The 20432-nt window shown below is 40.3% G+C and overlaps 2 protein-coding genes across 4 annotated transcripts in view; one reads left to right on the forward strand and one right to left on the reverse strand.

Annotated features, from left to right (window-relative positions):
- LOC120432411 (protein gone early) overlaps positions 1-20432 on the forward strand; it is a 205885-nt gene that overhangs the window by 123458 nt on the left and 61995 nt on the right. The gene's annotated exons all lie outside the window — the stretch shown is intronic.
- Positions 1656-11509, reverse strand: LOC128092477 (uncharacterized). Its single transcript, XM_052706360.1, has 4 exons — positions 11491-11509; positions 5867-6061; positions 5592-5770; positions 1656-1795 (listed from the first exon to the last, which is right to left on the reverse strand). Exons 1-3 carry the CDS (start codon positions 11503-11505, stop codon positions 5612-5614), a joined length of 369 nt encoding a protein of 122 aa, XP_052562320.1. The 5' UTR covers positions 11506-11509; the 3' UTR covers positions 1656-1795; positions 5592-5611.

A 20432-nucleotide genomic window follows, 5' to 3' on the forward strand; every position in this document is an offset into this window, starting at 1 on the left:
CAGTATTGATTCAAAAATTCACAACTCGGTCAAAGATTTTTTGCACAACCTGGAAATTTCTGAAAAGTTGGCATTTTATGTCCTCTAAAACATATCAAAAAATAAACAAAAATTAAAAATAGTGTTTTTTTGCAAATCAAGTTTTAGTGACAAAAAGTTTAATTAAAAACCACCAAAAAAATTTTACCGTGTATTATTTTTTTCCAGTGTAGTCCGTATCCATACCTACAACTTTGCCGAAGACACCAAATCGATCAAAAAATTCCTTCAAAAGATACAGTTTTTTGAATTTTCATACATTATTTTTGTATGGACAGCTGCCAAATTTGTATGGAAAATTATATGGACAAACTAATGATGCAAAATGGCTTCTTTGGGCATATCAAAGGCACCAAAAAAGTTTCAGCCGGATTGAAAAATACAAAAATTAAAATGGAAGAAAAAAGACCGATTTCGTAGAGAATTGCTCTTCTGTTAAAATATCTAATTTTGTCAGAAAGTCATGACCATCGGTAATAAGAAGAAACAATAATAACATCCCCAACACTTAGTCTAAACATTGTTATTGAACAGATCTTATGAGAGAGTAAGACAATAACAACTCAAAGTATAGCATATGCCATATGGAAAAACATTCAACCATTGATCGCTTTAATCATGTGATATTCCAATCATCAGTCATAACCTAATTCGTTATTATTTTTAAATTTTGATCAATTGATAGACAAAGCATTAAGACAATCAATTGTCGTTTTATTTATTTGATTTCATATTATAGTCTTACCACTTATTATAAAAAATCGTACAAAGTTGTCTTCTTCAATTGCTAGAATAAAAAATGGCACTAATATTACATTTTCTTCGTTTGAATCCTAAATAAAAACTAAATCCATTTCATCTTAAGCGCTATTTACAATGTATACATTGTTTCCATAAACCATTTCTAAGAAGCTTTCCTGAATATGTCTCTCCAGTCCGAGTCGCTCAAATTTAGTGTTGATACTGCTCGACAAAGGTCGGCGAGGCTCCAAAGGAAACTCCCCCAGACTGGCTGAAGCTTCGCTGGAACGAGTTTGATCCGCCCACGGAACCGGCTCCACTGAAGCTCGAAGCTCCTGCAGCTCCTGCGGCATTCGGTCCGTTGTACTCGAACCGTTCAAAGGGAACCGATCGCGATGACCCGCCTGCTCCAGCAGCAGCGCCTGCCCCAGCAAAGGATCCACCGTTAAAACCTCCGTTGAATGGAATCCGGGCCAGGTTGAAATTGCCTGCGCCAGCTCCAGCCGCAGCTGCCGCTCCTGCTCCGGCAAAGGATCCACCTCCGGCTCCGCCTTGAATCGCGCCAGCATGTGCCTTGGCAAGAGCTTCAGCGTTGGCATAGGCACTTATGGAATTAAAAAAAAAGAACAAACATTCATTCAATAATTTTTCTTTAGGCCCAAAATTCATCCTAGCACTAATTTGGCCTAAAATAGAAAAAAACTCACCCCTTGTAGTTGACGAAGCGCACCTCCGGCTGGGCACTCTGGTACGTGTCGACGGCGGCGGCATCGACCAGACTGGTCGCGTCCGCTTCGGCACTGCTGAGCACGTAAACGAGTGTCTTCTCCTGGGTTTGGGACCGCACGGCGGCACGCACCTTGGCGAGCACCGCAGCCGACACGGACGGGGCCTTGATGAACACCACCTTGTAGTGGGTTTTCGGTTTGATTTCGACGTACGCCCTGGCGTTGGCATCGGCGCCCGCCCTAACCGAGTCTTTCGACGCGTGGTAGTAGAAGCTCTTGACGGCATCCTGAAAAAATTGGAAGATTTGATCAAAACCAGTGAGACGTAACCTTTATACACGGAAAAAAAAGAGTTCCCAAAATCGTGAACAAGCGTTCATGAAAATGAGAACCACGAACAAAGTGTTCAAATTTCATGGTACGTTTTCGTACCATGGGATTTGAACACTTTGTTCGAGGTTCCCATTTTCATGAACGCTTGTTCACGATTTTGGGAACTCTTTTTTCTCCGTGTATGGGGTTCCGGGTTTCCGAAGAACCCCCAGTCCAATTTTGAGCATGATCGGACCCGAAACACGCTGTTTTCGTGGGGAATTGCTGTTAAAACATATAACATATGACCAGCTCTCTCAGAATTCGGTCATTCGATTTTTTTTTGTATTTTTTAATCCGACTGAAACTTTTTTGGTGCCTTCGGTATGCCCAAAGAAGCCATTTTGCATCATTAGTTAGTCCATATAATTTTCCATACAAAATTGGCAGCTGTCCATACAAAAACGATGTATGAAAATTCAGAAATCTGTATCTTTTGAAGGATTTTTTGATCGATTTGGTGTCTTCGGCAAAGTTGTAGGTATGGATATGGACTACACTGAATAAATATGATACATGGTAAAAAAAATTTGGTGATTTTTAATTTCACTTTTTGTCACTAAAACTTGATTTGCAAAAAACACTGTTTTTAATTATTTTTTATATGTTTTAGGGGACATCAAATGCCAACTTTTCAGAAATTTCCAGGTTGTGCAAAAAATCTTTGACCGAGTTATGATTTTTTTAATCAATACTGATTTAAAAAAAAAATCGAAATATTGGTCGCAAAAAATTTTCAACTTCATTTTTCGATGTAAAATCAAATTTGCAATCAAAAAGTACTTTAGTGAAATTTTGATAAAGTGCACCGTTTTCAAGTTAAAGCCATTTTTAGGTAACTTTTTTGAAAATATTAGCAATTTTTCATTTTTTAAAATTAGTGCACATGTTTGCCCACTTTAAAAAAAAAATATTTTTGAAAAACTGAGAAAATTTTCAATATTTTGCTTTTTTGAACTTTGTAGATACGACCCTTAATTGCTGAGATATTGCCATGCAAAGGTTTAAAGCGGGGTGAGACTTTGCAAACATCAATTTTCCTGTTTTTAAACCTTTGCATGGCAATATCTCACCAACTAAGAGTCGTATCAACAAAATTAGAGAATTTTCTCAGCTTTTCAAAAATATTTTTTTCAAGAGTGGACAAACATGTGCACTAATTTAAAAAAATAAAAACTGTTACATACTATTTAAAAAAAAAGTTACGTAATAATGGCTTTAACTTGAAAACGGTGCACTTTATCAAAATTTCACTAAAGTACTTTTTGATTGAAAATTTGATTTTGCATCGAAATTTCTGAAAAGTTGGCATTTTATGTCCCCTAAAACATATCAAAAAAATTAAAAATAGTGTTTATTTTGGAAGCTTAGGTGTAAAAAGAGGTTTGCAATTGCCTCAACAATCAATCCTTCGGACACCAAATGCTGTAGAGCGAATAATTTGATTTTTTTTGCAAATCAAGTTTTATTGACAAAAAGTGAAATTTAAAATCACCAATTTTTTTTTTGCCGTGTATCATATTTTTTCAGTGTAGTTCTTATCCATACCTACAACTTTGCCAATGACACCAAATCGATCAAAAAAATCCTTCAAAAGATACAGATTTTTGTATGGACAGCTGCCAAATGTGTATGGAAAATTATATGGACAAACTAATGATGCAAAATGGCTTCTTTGGGCATACCGAAGCACCAAAAAAGTTTCAGCCAGATAAAAATATACAAAAATTTAAATTTAAAAAAAGAATGATTTCGTAGAGAATTGCTGCTATGATTTTGCTGTCTTTTAGTTTTCCACATTAGTAAAATTTGAACGTTTGCTTAAATTTACTGTTTTCAATCAGTTTTCAATAAAATATCTGTTTCGTATTTTCATGATCAAAGTATGGATAAATCATTCGTCTCATATTAACTTAAACCAAAAATGTTAGCTAAACTATAATTTTAAAATTCATAAAATCACATTACCTGTAATAGCCCAAAGAGCCATTTTACATGATCATTCAAAATGGATCAGCGGGTGACACAAAAATACCTAACTTGAACCACCCTAAAGATTAAATTAAATAAATAGGTACGTGTATAATTGTTTGAGCCTCGGAATCTCCTGAGAAAATTTTAACAATTTTAAAATTTGTACAGGCCAAAAAAATATTTATTTTTTTGATAGTTTTGATTTTTTTTTGTGTTTAGGGGGTCGTTTTGAGTAACTTCGGAAAACATTAATTAACGTCATGATTCGAATTCCCGGACGCTTCGAAACCCGGACACTTCATCTTGTTTTATCAATTATTTGGATATAAGTTCGCATTATGAATGTCAAAACTGTGTTATTTGATGAATTCCAACATCAATTTTCATTTAAAGTTTGTTTGAACGCTGTAGTTAATGCCAAAACAATTAAATACAATAAAATTATAAGTTTACCAAAAAATCGAAACATTTCACTTGAAATATTTCATAGGCGTTCGATGCACTGGGAAGGCAAAGCAGAAATTTTTGGTTTCGATTTCCTTTAATTCTAGCAAATTTTTATATAAAATATCGATTGTTTTAATGTTAACAGCTTATTTGAGACCTTAAGAATGCCATTCACTAACATTTCAGTCCTAATTTGTGCGATTCATAAGTAAAATCGAGTGTCCGGAATTCGAAGCAAAAGTGTCCGGATTTCGAATCAGCTTTTATCAGTGTCCGGGATTCGAAGCACAACAAGTCATTTAAATTTTAAAATTCTGATGAAAAATTGTTAGAAAAGACATATTTTGTATGCATTTTCTTGAAACTGACTGTTTATACTACGTCCTGATGATATTTCTACATTTCAAACTTATTACATGTTTTTTTGCCAGCTATAACAATTATGATATGCTACTAAGTGTCCGGATTTCGAATCATGACGTTATCTTGTTTTATGTTTTTCTTCATTTGCCTTTTGTGTTTTTTAATGCATTTATCTCGTTTACTCTTTGTACTTTTTGTGTGTTTTAAAATATTTTTTAGATCATCCTTTAACGGTTCACATCAATCATAGCTTTTGCACCAAGATTTCTGTTACAGACATTTTAGTTTTTTTTTTTTCAAAACTACGGGAACTATCGATATGATTTTTTATTCATCCCCTAAATTACTGTCTTCAAAGTTATTTACAACAAAGTTTGACTATTTTTACAATCAGATTCTTGCAGGATTGGGTCCGTAAGTCTGACAAATTTGGAATAAGAAGACAACAACTTCCTTGGTTGCTTTCCCCCCTTATCCTTCGTTTTTTTTTTTTATAATTTCACTTTTTCGTTTTTGTTTGTTTTTTTTTTTCTAACATTTTTCGATATAAACTCAAATCATTAGCTTTAAAATCGCAACAAATTTTGGGGGAAAACACAGCCAAAGCTGACCCCAAAAAGTACTTTTAAAAAAACATTGGCAAAGTCACAAGAAATAATCAATAAATCATAAAACTTAAAATTTCCTAAAAAATTCTGAGTTTGTCTATCCATGATTAAAGCATGGTTTAGTAATTGATTTTTGATGAATTCTAGCCTGTCTATAGGCGGGATTAGGATCTTAGAGGATCAACTTTTGCATGTTTTTGCTGTACAGATCTTCATGAAATTATCTTATTTAACAAGAAAAAAAAAAGAAAAATTCGCCCGTAAAACCGGGGGTTAAAATAAATACATACTTATACTTCTAATACACCGATATACTCACCCCTGGCAACTGGAAAAAGTCTACATTGCTTCTGGATCCAACGTAAGCACCGGCCCCGGCATACGCATGAGACTTCCCGCACCGCCTGCTCCTGCACCACTACTTGCAGAGGCTCCTGCAGAAGCTCCAGCGTTGGCATAGGATGCAGATTTAAATATTGGTGCATTGTTCAAAATATCCTGGAATGCCAAAAGAAAACAACATGAAATTCTCAGTTTAAAAAATCTGCTTGAGTTGACTGAATTTTCAAGTTTTTATAAAAAAAATATACTCACCAAGTCCGGACTCCCGCCAGCAACCTTCACGTTGTGGGTGAAAAGCGGACGCGACTCTTCGATGGTGACTTGCGACGGACCAAAGCCCGTGCTGGCGCCGGATGACGCTCCGGCGTACGAGTTGGCGATGCTGTTGGCAAAGCCACCCCCGACGTTGTACTGAGCGGTCGCGGCCGCCAAACACGTGGACAAGAGCTGCGGGGGGAAAAGTCCTACTGTTAATTGTTGGCTAAGAGAGAAATAATTCTAACAATTTATTAAAATTGTAGGTTTTTTAATGCTTTAAACGGGCAATTTTTAACTTTTAACTTTAAAAATTGGAAAAAATGGAAAAAATATGAGCAAATTTCGATAATTTGATTCAAAGGTAATTAAAATGCAGTAAACGTAGTTTTTGTCCACTAAAACATATTGAAAAAAAAATATACAGATAGATTGGCCATCCCTAGTTGGATCGCTGTTTACAAGCCACTTATTAGCTCCGCGATTTTTCCGATTTTTTCGCTGATTTCGGCGTACAAGTCCGTGTTCCGATACCGTCGGTGAAATCGGAAACCACGGTGAACCAGAATAAGTGGTGGAAGCACGGGATGAAGCCCAACGTGCGACTTAAAGGTGATTCCGCGAACACCGCTCGCCTAACCTCACAACGAGTGTTGGATTCGTTCACCAAGGCCCGGAGCCAGCGGCAATCGATGTTTGAGAGTGGCCGGCGAGCGCGCTCGCTTGAAAAGTTACCTTTCCAACCCGGCGGCAGCAGCTCGGGCAACGGCAGCAGCAGCGGCAGCGGTAACAGCAGCGGTAGTAGCGGCTACCAGACCAGGAACAAAACAACCTCTCCGTTCGTGACGACCAATCGATTCGATGCACTAGACGACGACGACACCGGCGACGGTGCACAAGTGGAACCACAAAAGAAAACACCCCGCATCAGAATTCCGCCGATCTACATTATGGGGAAATCGGTGGCTGATGTGGTTTTCCTTTTGGACAACAACGGCATCCCTCAGGACGACGACTACGTGCTTAAGTTTACGAAAGCTTCGGTCCAGTTCATAACAAAATCAAAAGAACTGTTTGCGAAAACGACAAATTCAATTCTACACGCACGACACGTCCGAAAATGTTCCGTCAAAATTTGTTTTATCCGGACTGCCGCCGGTTAACATATCGGACCTGAAGGAGGAATTGGAGTCGCTGAACGTAATGCCTCTGGAAATCAAGGTGCTGTCTTCGAAGAAATCGGGGGCAGGCGAGCATACACTTTACCTGGTATACTTTAAGCGAGGGACGATGAAGATCCAGGATTTGCGGAATACGAAGGCGCTCTTTAATGTGATGGTGCACTGGCGGCACTTTTCGAAGCTCCCCAATGACGCTGCCCAATGTCATCGATGCCAGCAGTTTGGCCATGGATCATCAAACTGCAACTTGCCCCCGAAGTGCGTGAAATGCGGTGGTAAGCACCTAACGGATGTCTGCGGTCTTCCGAGGAAGACTGAGCTCAACAACAACAATAACAGTAAGTCTCAGCTTAAGTGCGCGAACTGTGGTGGAAGCCACACGGCCAATTTCCGGGGCTGCCCTTCGAGGAAAGCCTATCTCGACGAACTTGAAAAGAAGAAAAAAAGACCCTCCCATCCACCGCCCTCCTTGAACACCCTCGCGTCGGGTCGTACCAGTGCAATTTCTACGAAAAACTCGGGCCGTTCTGGTGCCTCCTCCTCCCGTTCCCAGCCCGCGCCGACTGGACGGCCAAGCTACGCGTACGTTGCTTCCACCAACGAAACCACCACTCCTAGCAATGACTCTGGTGGTGATGGGCTCTTTACTGCGACCGAGTTTCTGTGCCTTGCTCGAGAAATGTTCAGTCGCCTCGTTGGTTGCCGTACCAGACAACAGCAGTTCGACGCTCTTGCAGAGCTAATGGCCAAGTACCTCTACAATGGGTAGTTTGAGCCAACAACTCAAAATAGTTAACTGGAACAGCAGATCCGTTCTGCTGAAAAAGATCGAATTTTTTGACTTTCTCTCGCGGCACCAAATCGATGTCGCAACCGTTTCGGAGACCTGGCTCAAAACCAAGAACTCTTTCAACCATCCCGATTACCGAATCTTCCGGGCTGATCGAACAAGTGCTGACGACGTGCGAGGCGGTGGTGTCCTCATCGCGTTGAGGAAGGGCATCGACTTCACGGTGCTGGACCTAAACACGAGCGCCATCGAGACTGTCGGTCTTGAAGTTCGTCTTCCATCGCAGTCAATCCACATTATCGCAGCGTACTTCCCTGGAATCCACCGTGGGACCACATGGAGCGCATTTCGGAGGGACATTAACACGCTGGTACGTAGAACGTTGCCATTTTTCGTCGCAGGGGACTTCAACGCTCGTCATCGGCAGTGGAACTGTTTGAAGGCGAACAAAGCTGGAAACATCCTGGTATCCCGAGCAGCCTCGTCGGACTTCTTCATCCACGCTCCAAGAACGTTCACATACCACCCCCCGAGCGGCCGCCGGCCGTCGACGCTCGACATTGTCCTCTCCAATAACTTGGTGAACATGTCGTCGTTGTCCGTGGTTAACGACCTGTCTTCTGACCACCTTCCGGTGCGCTTCGACGTGGATGTTATGGTGCCGTTCCGAGACGCGCGGCCAACAACAAAATGCTACAACCGAGCGAACTGGCAAACCTTCCAGCGGATCGTGACCGAAAAAATCGACTTGACCTCCCCTCTCGTTACCAACCTGGCCAGTCCAGAAGCTATCGATCGCTGCGTCGATTTCTTCACAAACACGCTCTTGGAAGCCGAAACCGCTGCCGTTCCCGTTGTACCGGTGAGAACCTACGAAGATGTCAAGTTTCCTGAGATAGCGCGCCAGCTGGTAACCTTGAGGAATACGCGCCGCCGCCAGTGGTATCGCACACGCGATCCAATTCTCGGCGCGATAGTTGATTCATTGAACAACCGAATTCGCTTCGAGTGTTCGATCGCCAGAAACCAGCATTTTTCCAACAACATCCGCAACTTGGAAAACGGCGCCAAGGATGTCTGGAAGATCAGCAGAGCGCTCCGAAACCAGGTGAAGTACAGCCCGCCTCTCCAGGCAGGCGACACGCTGAAGGCATCCCCGGACGAGAAGGCAAACCTGCTCGCTGAGAATTTTGTCCGTGCGCATCGCAATCCTGCTCCCGGTGACCCGGCCACGACCAGTGCTGTCGAGGTGAGCATGCAGCAGATTGTCAACAGTACCTTCCCGCTCGAATCAGTGCCAGTCATCCGCCCCAAGGAGATAGCACGGATCATCAAGTCGCTGAAGCCAAAGAAGGCGCCCGGCATGGACAAAATCCGGAACACCCTGCTCAAGCGACTCCCCCGTAAGGGACTGGTGATGCTGACGTTGATCGTGAACGCATGTCTCAGGATTTCGTACTTTCCGTCCAGCTGGAAGCACGCCATCGTCACTGCAATCCCAAAGCCGGGCAAGGACATCACGAATCCCACCAACTACCGTCCGATCAGCCTGCTTCCCGTGATGAGCAAGATCCTCGAGCGTGTGGTGCTTTCCCGGATCGGAAACTTCGTCGAGCAACGAAATGTCGTTCCACCGCAGCAGTTCGGCTTCAAACGGGGCCACTCCACAAACCATCAGCTCGTCAGACTAACGCGCAATGTCAGGAACTCGCTCGCGCGGGGCGAGTCAGCTGGCATGGTTCTTCTGGACGTGGAGAAGGCGTACGATTCGGTGTGGCAGGACGCGATCCTGCACAAGATGAAGCTGGCCGGGTTCCCGGCGTACATTCTGAAGCTGCTCAACTCATTCCTGAAGCAGCGCAGCTTCCAAGTTGCCGTCGATGGTGCGCTCTCGCGCCGTCATGAAATTCCTTTCGGCGTCCCGCAAGGAGCTGTCCTGAGTCCGGCGCTGTATAACATTTTCACCTCAGATCTCGTCATGGTGGACGGGGTCGAATACTATCTTTTCGCTGACGACACTGGATACGTTGCTGCTGACAAAAGCGCGGAAGTAATCATCGAGAAGCTGCAGGCGGCCCAAGACTCGCTCGAAAACTATCAGCGGAAGTGGCGAATCAAGATTAACCCAGCAAAGACGCAGGCGATCTTCTTCACCCGGCGGCGTGCTGAAAGATTCCTTCCCCAGTCGCAAGTGAGCACGTTGGGCCATGAAGTTCCCTGGTCGGACGAGGTCAAGTACCTTGGCCTTGCGCTCGACCCGAAGCTGAAGTACGACAAGCACATCGACGCCACGCTGCAGAAATGTGACAAGCTGACGAGGATGCTGTACCCGCTGGTGAGCCGAAGATCAAGGTTGAGCAATGCCAACAAACTCCTGCTCTACAAGCTCATCTTCCGTCCTACGCTCACGTACGGATTTCCAGCCTGGCACAGCTGTGCTTCTACTCGCAGGAAAAAGCTGCAGACGCGCCAAAACAAGATCCTGAAAATGATGCTGGACTTGCCGTTCAACTTCCCGACGGACGAGCTCGAGGAGGCGGCTAACACGGAACCGCTGGATATCTGGACCAGCAAGCTGCTACAACGGTTTTGGACGAGTTGCTCGATGTCAGAGAACGATCTGATCTCGAATTTGGTGCCGTAAAATTGTGATATATGTAGCTTTTAAGAATCCCTTTCCTCTACCTATCCCCCTTCTATCCCAGCAATAGTGACAGGTTTTTTTTGCAAATTGTTTTCCTGTCCGTGTCAATCCCAACATAATTGTTTTATTGTATCCATTAAGATAGAAGTTTTAGTCACAGCTGAAAGGACCCCCAAAACTCTGTTCAGACCCTAAAGAAACTATCTATTTGTCGATAAATTAGAGAAATAAACTGAATTGAATTGAAATTGAAATATACAGATACAATACAAATGCATGTCGAATTCCACGTCAAACCAGTAGGATCCAAATCAAAAGTGCTCCGATTTGACACAAATTTTGGCTAAGAGTTCCCTGGCCAAAATAATTTAAAAAAAATATTGGTGATTAGGGTGGTACAAAAAGTTATGTTTTTCGACAATTTTCGCAAAAAAGCAGTTTATTACTAAAACTTAGCTAAAGTTGACTCAGCTGTCCTAGAGCTATAATTTTTTTTACTCATTTTTTTTGCATCGTCGAAAAACTGTAACGCCAAACAAAAAAAAACGGGAAAAATTCTTTTGGCCAAGGGACTTCCAGGCCAAATTTGAGCCAAATCGGAACACATTTGATTTGGATCCTGCTGGTTTGACGTGGTTTGACTGCTTTCATAATTTCGAAACTGTCCATACAAAGTGCTATGAAAATATTCAAAAATGTGCACACTTAGAATGGATTTACTGATAGATCATACTTTATTTGAATTATCACTAAAAAAAATCACAAATGTTTCTTTTTTAGCATCACTAATCGGTGCAACAGTTACTGACACTCACTCAAAAATTTGAATAAAATTTAAGAGTATGCCAAAACATTATATTTCAAAAGGACTTAGTATTTTTTTAAACAAAATTGTTTGTTCTTTTTCATTTAAAACACGAACACAACACGAAACTTTTCACTAATCCGTCGACACGTAAATTGATTCTTTGAACCGTTCCCAAATAGTTTTCCATACCAAACTCACCATTAAAAACTTCATTTTGCACTAAGACTTTCTGTTGTTCTCTCAAGACTCACTGGCCGCTTTTATACAACCAAATTTCCGTACCCGCTCCAAAAAGTGCAACATTTTGGGGGTTTTTCCCAAAATTCTAAATTTTTAAAAGAAAAAAAAAACCTGCCTCCTCTAACCTCGACCCGAACGGCCTCCCAAGATGGGTGCTGATGATGCCGGGGATAGGAGGCCCTCGTGCATGTCGAGAGGGGGAAGGAATCGCCATCCATGCTAGAATTTGCATGCAGACAGATCATTGTCTCATCGGTTGCCCATTAATGGATTACACAGTCTCACAAAATTGTTTGAAAATTCTGCACATTTTTCAGAACAAATACATTTTTTTTAAAGTTCTGTACTTCCTAGAATTCCCGATTGCATATCCCAATTTAAATGATGTCAAGTTGAGATTTTGACTTTTGGAAAGGATTTTAATTGGACCTAATTATTTAGCATTTCTCCATTTAAAAAAAAAACATAATTTAGAACTCATCAAACTTTAAAAATTTCTTAAAAGAAGTTTAAAAAAAATCTCAAGAACTAGTGTAAATTAAGCAACCGGTCAATCGTAGCAGTTTTCTTCGCTGGACTATGGACTTCAGCTATTAATAAAATCCTGGGGTAAGGCGTAGTCGCCATACACTCGACGTTTATAGGATAGTGAGACTCTGAATTAGGCGGTTGTTGAACTGTTGAAAAAGGCTTATATTTTTTCAGTTGCTCCAATTTAAGAATTTTCGTAAAGATAAATTTTAATCAAAAATTTGTAACTTTAATTTGTTACACGGTAATAAATCCAGTTCGGAACAACTTCTTTTGAAAATCTGATCCAGAAATTCCCCCCCCCCCCCCCCCCCGCATCAGTTCGTTCCGAGGTGAAGATTGCAGAAAAATGCAAATGATTGCATTTTCTTGAGACGATTTTTTTTCCCTAATTTTTTTTATTGACACTGGATAACCTTGGTCGTCTGCGGGGCTAGGGTGTTATATGAAATAGATGGGTATTTTGTTTGTTGGCTGTCGAATTTGTGCAAAACTGGTTTAATGCTGACCCCCAGGATGTTTCTTCGGAATGCATTTCTATGACGCCCGTGCAGCGGACTGGATCTTCATTGATTGAATTTCATTTCATTTCAGTTTGACGGTTAGCAGGTTCTCAATACACGGGAAGTATAAACTAGACTGTCCCATGAATAACGTGTAATTTGCTTTGCGAGCACCAAACGATTTTTTTAAGTTTACCGAGCCGCCCTAATTCTTCATACAAGCTTGAGAGAAAATCCATTCAACGCTCCCAAAACAAATTGGAATTTTATGTTGTGAAAAGTTAAATTTTATTATTTCTGTATATTTGAATGCTGTATCTCAGGAACGAAAGACAAAGTCTTCAATGTTTCTTAGACGAATTTATGGCAAATTTTCTCGGCATCGGCAAAAATGACAATGGTTGGTTTAAGCACATACTACAACTTATTCTTAAATCTGTTTTCAGGGCACTAAAATATACATTTTCATTTATTAACAAAACAAATGTGAAGAAATTTGGTTGTATCATTGCCGAGATATAGCTGTTTGAAGTTAGCAGTTTCAAAAAAAGGGTGCCACGATATCTCAACACTGTTTTGACCAAATCGGCTCAAAATTTGGGTGAAGCTTCGTTAAACCAATTCCGTGTGCATGACGAAGGCTGATTTACAAAAAGTTTATTTTAAAAAAAAGGTATTTTTATGCTTTTCCTTTAAAATATCGCCAATTTTAGATTTTTGTATTTTTTTTAAGCAAAATTTAAAAATCAGGCTTCGTCATGCACACGGGATATGTATTGCGAGTCTTCACCAATAATTTCAGCCAATTTAGTCCATCCAATCTCGATATATCGTGGCACCCGTAAGTCAACTCGGTGTTCAGAGAAAAACGCTCACAAAGCTTGGCAGTTCGCTTTGCGCATGGCAACATTTTGAGCTTAAATCGTCTCTTACTCAGTTTAATCATGAAATATCTTCATGAAACTTTCAGGAGTAATTGAAAATAATCTTTTAAGTGGATTTAATGAATTTGCTGCAATATGAAATTTTTGATTTTCTACATCCCTGGGCCTTGTCAAGTCAAGGGGCATGATTTGATCCTAGTGTATTAGTTAAAATTTGGGTAAACATTCTTTTTTATAAGCACTATGGACACCACTTCATGCTACGAGAATCCCAGGGCTTAAGCGTTGACCGATAAGCTGTCTTCGTGAACTAGGTAGTTCTCCGATAGTGAAAATATCACAATTGCACAAGACACCGCTGCTTCTGTGACTTTTTCACTATCACAATGTGGGATTTAGGTGGGACTTCAGGATAGTACAATTGATTTGTTGCTTTTAAAATAAATCTGCATTAGCATTTAAAATAAATCTGTATCCTTTCCAAATCTATTTGATGATAAATTTAGTTGTTATTGTTAAGTTAGAGTAATGTTGTCAATAAACTTTGATTGATGTAGAATACTAGGCATTCTTTTATGTCAAATTGTCCCTGGAGTCTCGATCAATCAATAATGTAATGATATCGGACAAAATTCGTTGATCTGTTGAACTAACGGTTTTCGGATTATGGTTGTATTGACCATTGTTGCGAATCGAGGAACTACGGATCTTTTGACGTAAATGGTCATTTCTTTTTCAAATCGCGATTTCTATCCTATTTGTATTTTAGATTAAAGTTAAGTTTTACAATCCAAAGTAGTTAGCAAAGGAATATTTGGACTTTAATGAATAATTGAATAAGTTGGACTTATGAATAACACACAACTGTGCATTTATTCTAGAGTCAGATCCATACAGCGTCAGTGTTTATTTGGTCGAAGTGTACTAATTCATTGTCAGATCTGATTCTAGTTGTAATGTACGACAAGACTACTGACGGACGTGACAGGACGAGGGCCCAGTTTAGAGGTTTCAACATCAACAATGTGCGGCTGGACCACCCTACCAAAAAAAAAAATGAAATTTTTGATTTTCTACATGTATGTAACCCATTAATCACATAGTATTGGAGTCGGAAACCGAAAAAAAAACGAAGTTGACTTTATAGCTGTCGACCGCCATTGCTAGTACCAACCACTAGTGTCTTCCTTTTTATCTACAAGGACTTCGCCGCCCTGGGCTCCTAAGTGTATGAAAGTATGGCACGGAGCGACGGCGCCGAATACCCATATTTACACAAAGAATTTTAGAGCGCCCGCCGCGGGATTCGAACCGGTGACCTCTGGATTGTGAGTCCAGTGCGCTGTCCGATTGATCCACACGGGCGGGATAGAGTCGGAAACCACTATTTTTAAAAATCGAAAAAATTAGATTTTTTCTCAAGATCGAACTTAGAGTGGCTATTAGGGTGGTTCGATAAGCAGAACTTACATTTTCTGGTCACAACAAGCTCTCAAAATCCCAAAACAACCTTCTAAAATTTGGGAGCGATCTGAGCAAACCTGGCTTTCCGCAATGCATTTCAATTTTGTATGTGAATTTGTATGGAAATCCCAACTTTTTTGTTATTTGATTTTTGTAATTTTCGCATATCTGCCGATTGACAAACTGATACAATAGCGTTTGAGTTGAGAAAATTTGCTAAAACTTTCCTGAAGAAAATATGTTCCTATCTTGCTCCTGGCAAAAGATACATAAGGCTCAAAACTAGTCTCAAATGTAAAAATCTTGTTTTAGGCCAGTTTTGAGAAAGCTATATCTTTTATCAGGAGTAAGATAGCACCATAATTATATAAAGTATAGTTAAATTTCGCATAGTGCGCAGGCGTTACGCTTTGTATTTCGTCGATTACTCTAATACGTCATAATGTTTTTGTAACTTTTTAAAGCAATTTGTTCGTCTTGTTCCACTCTACAATTAGCTTTGAAGCAATTGCAGCCCAAAAAAGAAATTTTTTTGGTACTTTTTTCTCGACCCTCTCCGATTTCAATGAAATTTTGTAGGCATCTTTAAGCCATTTTTGTGTACATGGAGCCAGTTCACTCGATAATGACATTTGAGAAGGGTGTAAGTGTTTTAAATATTTTTGTATTTCGTAATTTAAATATTGCTGTATCTCGAAGCCGTTGCATCGTATCAAAAAGTGGTCAAAGACAAACTTGTAGGAAATTTGACGGGCTTTCCGAAAAAAATACACTGAATGAAAAAAACACGCCACTTTTATGAGATTTTTTGATTTTTTATTTTAAAAGTCAAATTTGAAGGTGAGCCCACGATTTTTTTTCGTTCAAAATTTTTGTGAAAATAGCCTAAAATGTTACAAAAAGACTCACGAAAAATGCAGGATGGAGCAACTCACCTAAAAAAATACAAAAATCATTTACTGAAACTGTTTTTTTAAAAGTGCTCTAAACGTCAAAATTTTCAAAAACCGAACACGAGGGTCGATTCTCCAGACAATTTTACATAAAAGTCTCGTTACAAGCTCAGCCGATGATCGCGCTCCGGCGATGTTACGGGCCGGCAGAGGAGCTCCAGCTCCACTCTGCGGCGTCGGTCCCACTGGGGGGGGGGGGGGGGGGGGTCGATCGCTGGCTGACGGTTGCGTCTGCGGCGGGCTGCTTGATCCGGTATTCGTCTCCGGTGCAGCGGTTCTTCTCCGGTCTCCTTTGCAGGAGGTTGTTCTGGACGACCAGCGGGCGTTGCTGGCTTCGTTCGGGCAGGCGTCTTCCCTCCTTGACGAATCGGCACGCTCCGGAGTCCACCGATTCGAGCGTGCCGAGAGGGATCCCTCCTTGACGATGAAGGCCAGCGGCCTGAGGGTTGTCGTCCTTTACGGTTATGGCGCGGGGAGGCGCCAGACGACGGGGGTGGTCCTACGACGATTAGACGTAGGCAGAGCGCGACGCGACTTACACTGCCTAGGCCGACCAATCCGGGTGAACGCGCCAGGATTTCCCCATCCATTTTCCCGCTCTGTCGCATGGGCGCTGCCATGCTGCCCCATCGGGAAATAGATGGACATCGGCTTCAATTACAGCGGCACGCTTCACCCCTTCCCAACTGTCAAGTGTGGTGAATGTGTAATAAAAATACTGAAGCGAAGCATGAATTCGTTAAGGATTGTGACCAACGGTTACACTGTATAAACTAATTTTCTCAATTTTACTGCTGGCAGAAAAACGATAAGGCTGATGCAAATATTTTTCAAAGTTTTTGTCCCCGGCTCTTGCCGGGGTCGAGAGGGGGGCCAATAGTTTCAACATTAGCATGGAAAAGTGTTTTTTAAATGCATTTTACACTAGTTCAGTTGTTTTGTAATCATTAGTTTTCAAAAAAATAAAATTTGACGAAAACAAAAATATTAGCAAAAAAAACTTTTTGCGATAATAAACATCGAAAATTTTAAAAAATTCAAGAGATTTTTAAATTATATTTTTAAAAACGATTCTAATCGCTGGGGAATGCATTTTAATTTGATTTCAACTGATTGCACTTAAATTTTCATTGAAATATTGAAGATTTTTTTTTAAAAATATGTTTTTGCCTCCTGATTTTTCGGGCCAACTTTGAAAGGGGGGAGACAAAAACTTTAAATAAAATTTGTACCAGCCTAATTCAATAACAAAAAAGTTGATTCTCCCAAACAAAATTATAAAGCTTGTACCTCATTTTTAAAATGCATTTCCCTAAGAGAAAACTTTAAATTCAACTTTTGGGTAAGCAAGTTTAAAGATTTTTTGACAAGTGTGAGAATTTTGTGCTTGAAGTATCAAAATTCATTTTTAATACGAGCACTTACGGGAAAACTGACAGTTGCATTCGATTGCTGAGAGTTTTTTTTACATTAAATTCAATGAAAACCTCAGGTTAAATTTGAAAATTCTTGAGATATCACGTTAAGTTGGAAAGTTTTGTGTTGCTCTTGTCTATGTTTTACTAATCAATCAATGTTCTACAATATATTGCATTAGAGCACAGTAGGCCTGGAAATTTCAAGATTATTTTTTAATTTCGAAACGGAAATAAAACGTGAATGTCCCAAATTGAATTTATGCCCAAAAAAATACAGTTTTAATATCAATGTGTTTCTTTTTAAAAAAGCTTCAAAGTACACAGAAAAAAAATCATGGTAATATTACATCTAGGAAGGAGCACATTTTTTATGTCAGAAAAAATGTGTAATTTTACTTCTGAAAATTGGTAATTTTACCACTTTTCTGTTGTAATGTCACTTTTTCAGTCTAAATTGAGGTAAAATTACATCATAAAAAAGGTAATATTCAACCTTCCAAAATTACACATTTTTTTCTGTGTAAAACAAATTACAGATTGGTAAAAAGTATCAGATTTGTCATCTTTTAACTGTCTTTGTTTGTATTTTTATTTTTTGACGTTTGGGACATTTACTTATTTTCGTTACAAGATATAAAAAAATATTTCTTTGAATTTCAAGGCCTACTGTGTTCTAACATATTGTAAACCGGCTCCGTGGCTTAATGGTTACGGCTTCTGTATCCCAAGCAGAAGGTTCAGGGATCAAATCCCGGTCGGTACCTTTGAAATTTGGAATCAGGAATTTGAATATGAATAAAAACTAAAATGAATCAGGTGGGATTCGAACTCACACCTTTGAATTGGTGGTGGTCTGGGACGCTAAGCAGTCGGCCATCAGAAGGTTTACACTCTTGCAGTGAATTGATCCGTAGTGTTTAAACATGTTATCTCTTCTTCTCATATTATTAAATACGCGCTGATCCCTGATTTGCCTGAGGGGATTGGAAGTCTAAATATAGATCGAGTTTCCTTCAGAAGCTTGCTTCTATGTTTAGGCGGGGCCGAACAATGCCCAGCGACCTCGGAATTGGACCGCAAGGAGCTCTGTCATTCTGAAATGGGTCGTTGGAAGCAGCGCGAGGGCTATCACCACCTAATACCCGGGACTGAGATAAGCTGTATCAGCATTCGGCATGTACACAGTCTGATACAAATTATACTTTCCCATAATTTCGCTACCGGTTAGCGGGTATTGGATTGGACCGCACACACACGCACACACTACTGTGTTCTAACATATTGTAGAAAATGCACGTATAAGCAAATCATTTGCTAAGCAATACAGAACTTAAAAACATGATTTCTCAAGAATTATTAAATTTAACCTGAATTTTTGAATTAAATGTAACAAACCCTCAGCAATCGAATGCAATTCTCAGTTTTCCCGTATTTTAAATTTTAAGACTTCAAGCGCTATTCTTTTTAACTGGCAACGCTGAAAGTAAAATTAGAAGAATGCATTTTAAAAAGGAGTTTTTTCAAAAATTAAAGAATAAGAGGGAAAGCCATGGGCGCGGGGTGGTTCAACTGTCACCAAAATTGGGATTCTTAGTTTTTGAGGCAAAAATAACCCCCAAGCTAAATATGAGCAGATTTGGTTAAGCTCGATGTCGCACGCGTGGTCACTTGGAAAGGAATGACCCTTATATTTGTCTCATTTTAAAGGGAAAAGTGTATTATACCACCCTAACGAAGTTCGAAAATTATCCAAATATATATTTTTATATCGACGTCGTCGTGCTATCATGTCGCACCCGCCATTTTGACGTTCCGAGAAAAACGCGTTTTAATGTTTGACCTTGAATAAACCAAAACGAAAGCACGCAATGTAAATAATAATAAACACGTTTTGTTTGGCTGACTATTCTGTGCATTGTCCCGAAGTTTGGTTGAAGTTGGTTGCTGGAGTCCCGAGTTATAATTACAAATGTTTACGGTAGTCTAACTTGTACGTGCGTCAAACGCATTCTGACCTGAAATCCCTTTGCCCTTTGTCGCACTTAAATCAATTTTCAGGGAGTGACAAGAAAGCACGACAGGATTGAAACTTTTTTTATATGTAGAGTGACAAAAATTTTCGGAGCTTTTTTGGTTTTCATTGAATATCTCAGGATTGAAATCGAATTTTGGGGATCTGTGAAGGTCAAAAGATGAGGCATTGTGAGCTGCACAAAATGGCGTTCTTAACTCAATTTGGCTCAAAATGCACGTACGACAAGTTAGCACGACGGCGACGATATGTAACTTTGCCCGCTGAATCTTTATATTTCCTCAGAATTGAGCCAAAGTGTCATGATATTAATGTTTAGTAATTGGACTAGGTCGTTCAGCTCCGAAATTACTCATGCTTCTCCTGTATGTAAAATAAAGTCTTAATTTAAAAAAAGGAGAGAATGAAATATTTCAGGAAGTTCAACAGTTGTTTACGGATTTTTTGAAAAAAGTTTCCACTAGACTTAAACTTAAATCAGTAAAAAACACCGTTAGAACTAAATTTTAAACGTATATTATTCTCAATTTCACAGTATTCTCATCTATCTCACAAACTCCTTACAGTTATGGTACAAAGTTGGCTTCTCGCTTTTTTTTTACACACGCATTTTTGTTTCGTTCAATAAAAAATGGCAGTCGTCGTACATATATTTGGAACATGATTTTTGTTTCTCTCTCTCTCTCTAACTTTAGCTTAGTTGTGTTTCCTAAAGAAAAATAAACCTACTCTATTCGTCCTTGAAGAAGAGCTGCGTCGTCGTCACCTTTCGTAGTCCGTTGAGCCGAGAATCGTTTGGCCTTTTTTGTGTTTTGGGTTTTTGGTTGCCTTAGTAGTCGACCGAGTTGACGGTGGAGCTTCCGAATCCGGACAGGGTGGTTCCGAACGAACCCTCCGAGCCAAATCCGTCAAAGGCACCTTCCGCTCCGGAAGCGGAAGCGGCTCCAGCGGCGGCAGCTCCGGCGGTGTATCCAGCGGTGTAGCCAGCGTCGTCAGCCGACACGGCATCAACGGCTCCGGTGCGCACTCCGGTGAACGAATCGGCCGACGCAGACGCTCCGGCAGATGCTCCGGACAGGAAGGTGGGCGTGGCGTCGAACGAGGTGCCGCCGGCG

The sequence above is a fragment of the Culex pipiens genome, chromosome 1, assembly GCF_016801865.2.
Source record: "Culex pipiens pallens isolate TS chromosome 1, TS_CPP_V2, whole genome shotgun sequence".
In the NCBI taxonomy this organism is placed as follows: Eukaryota; Metazoa; Arthropoda; class Insecta; order Diptera; family Culicidae; genus Culex; species Culex pipiens.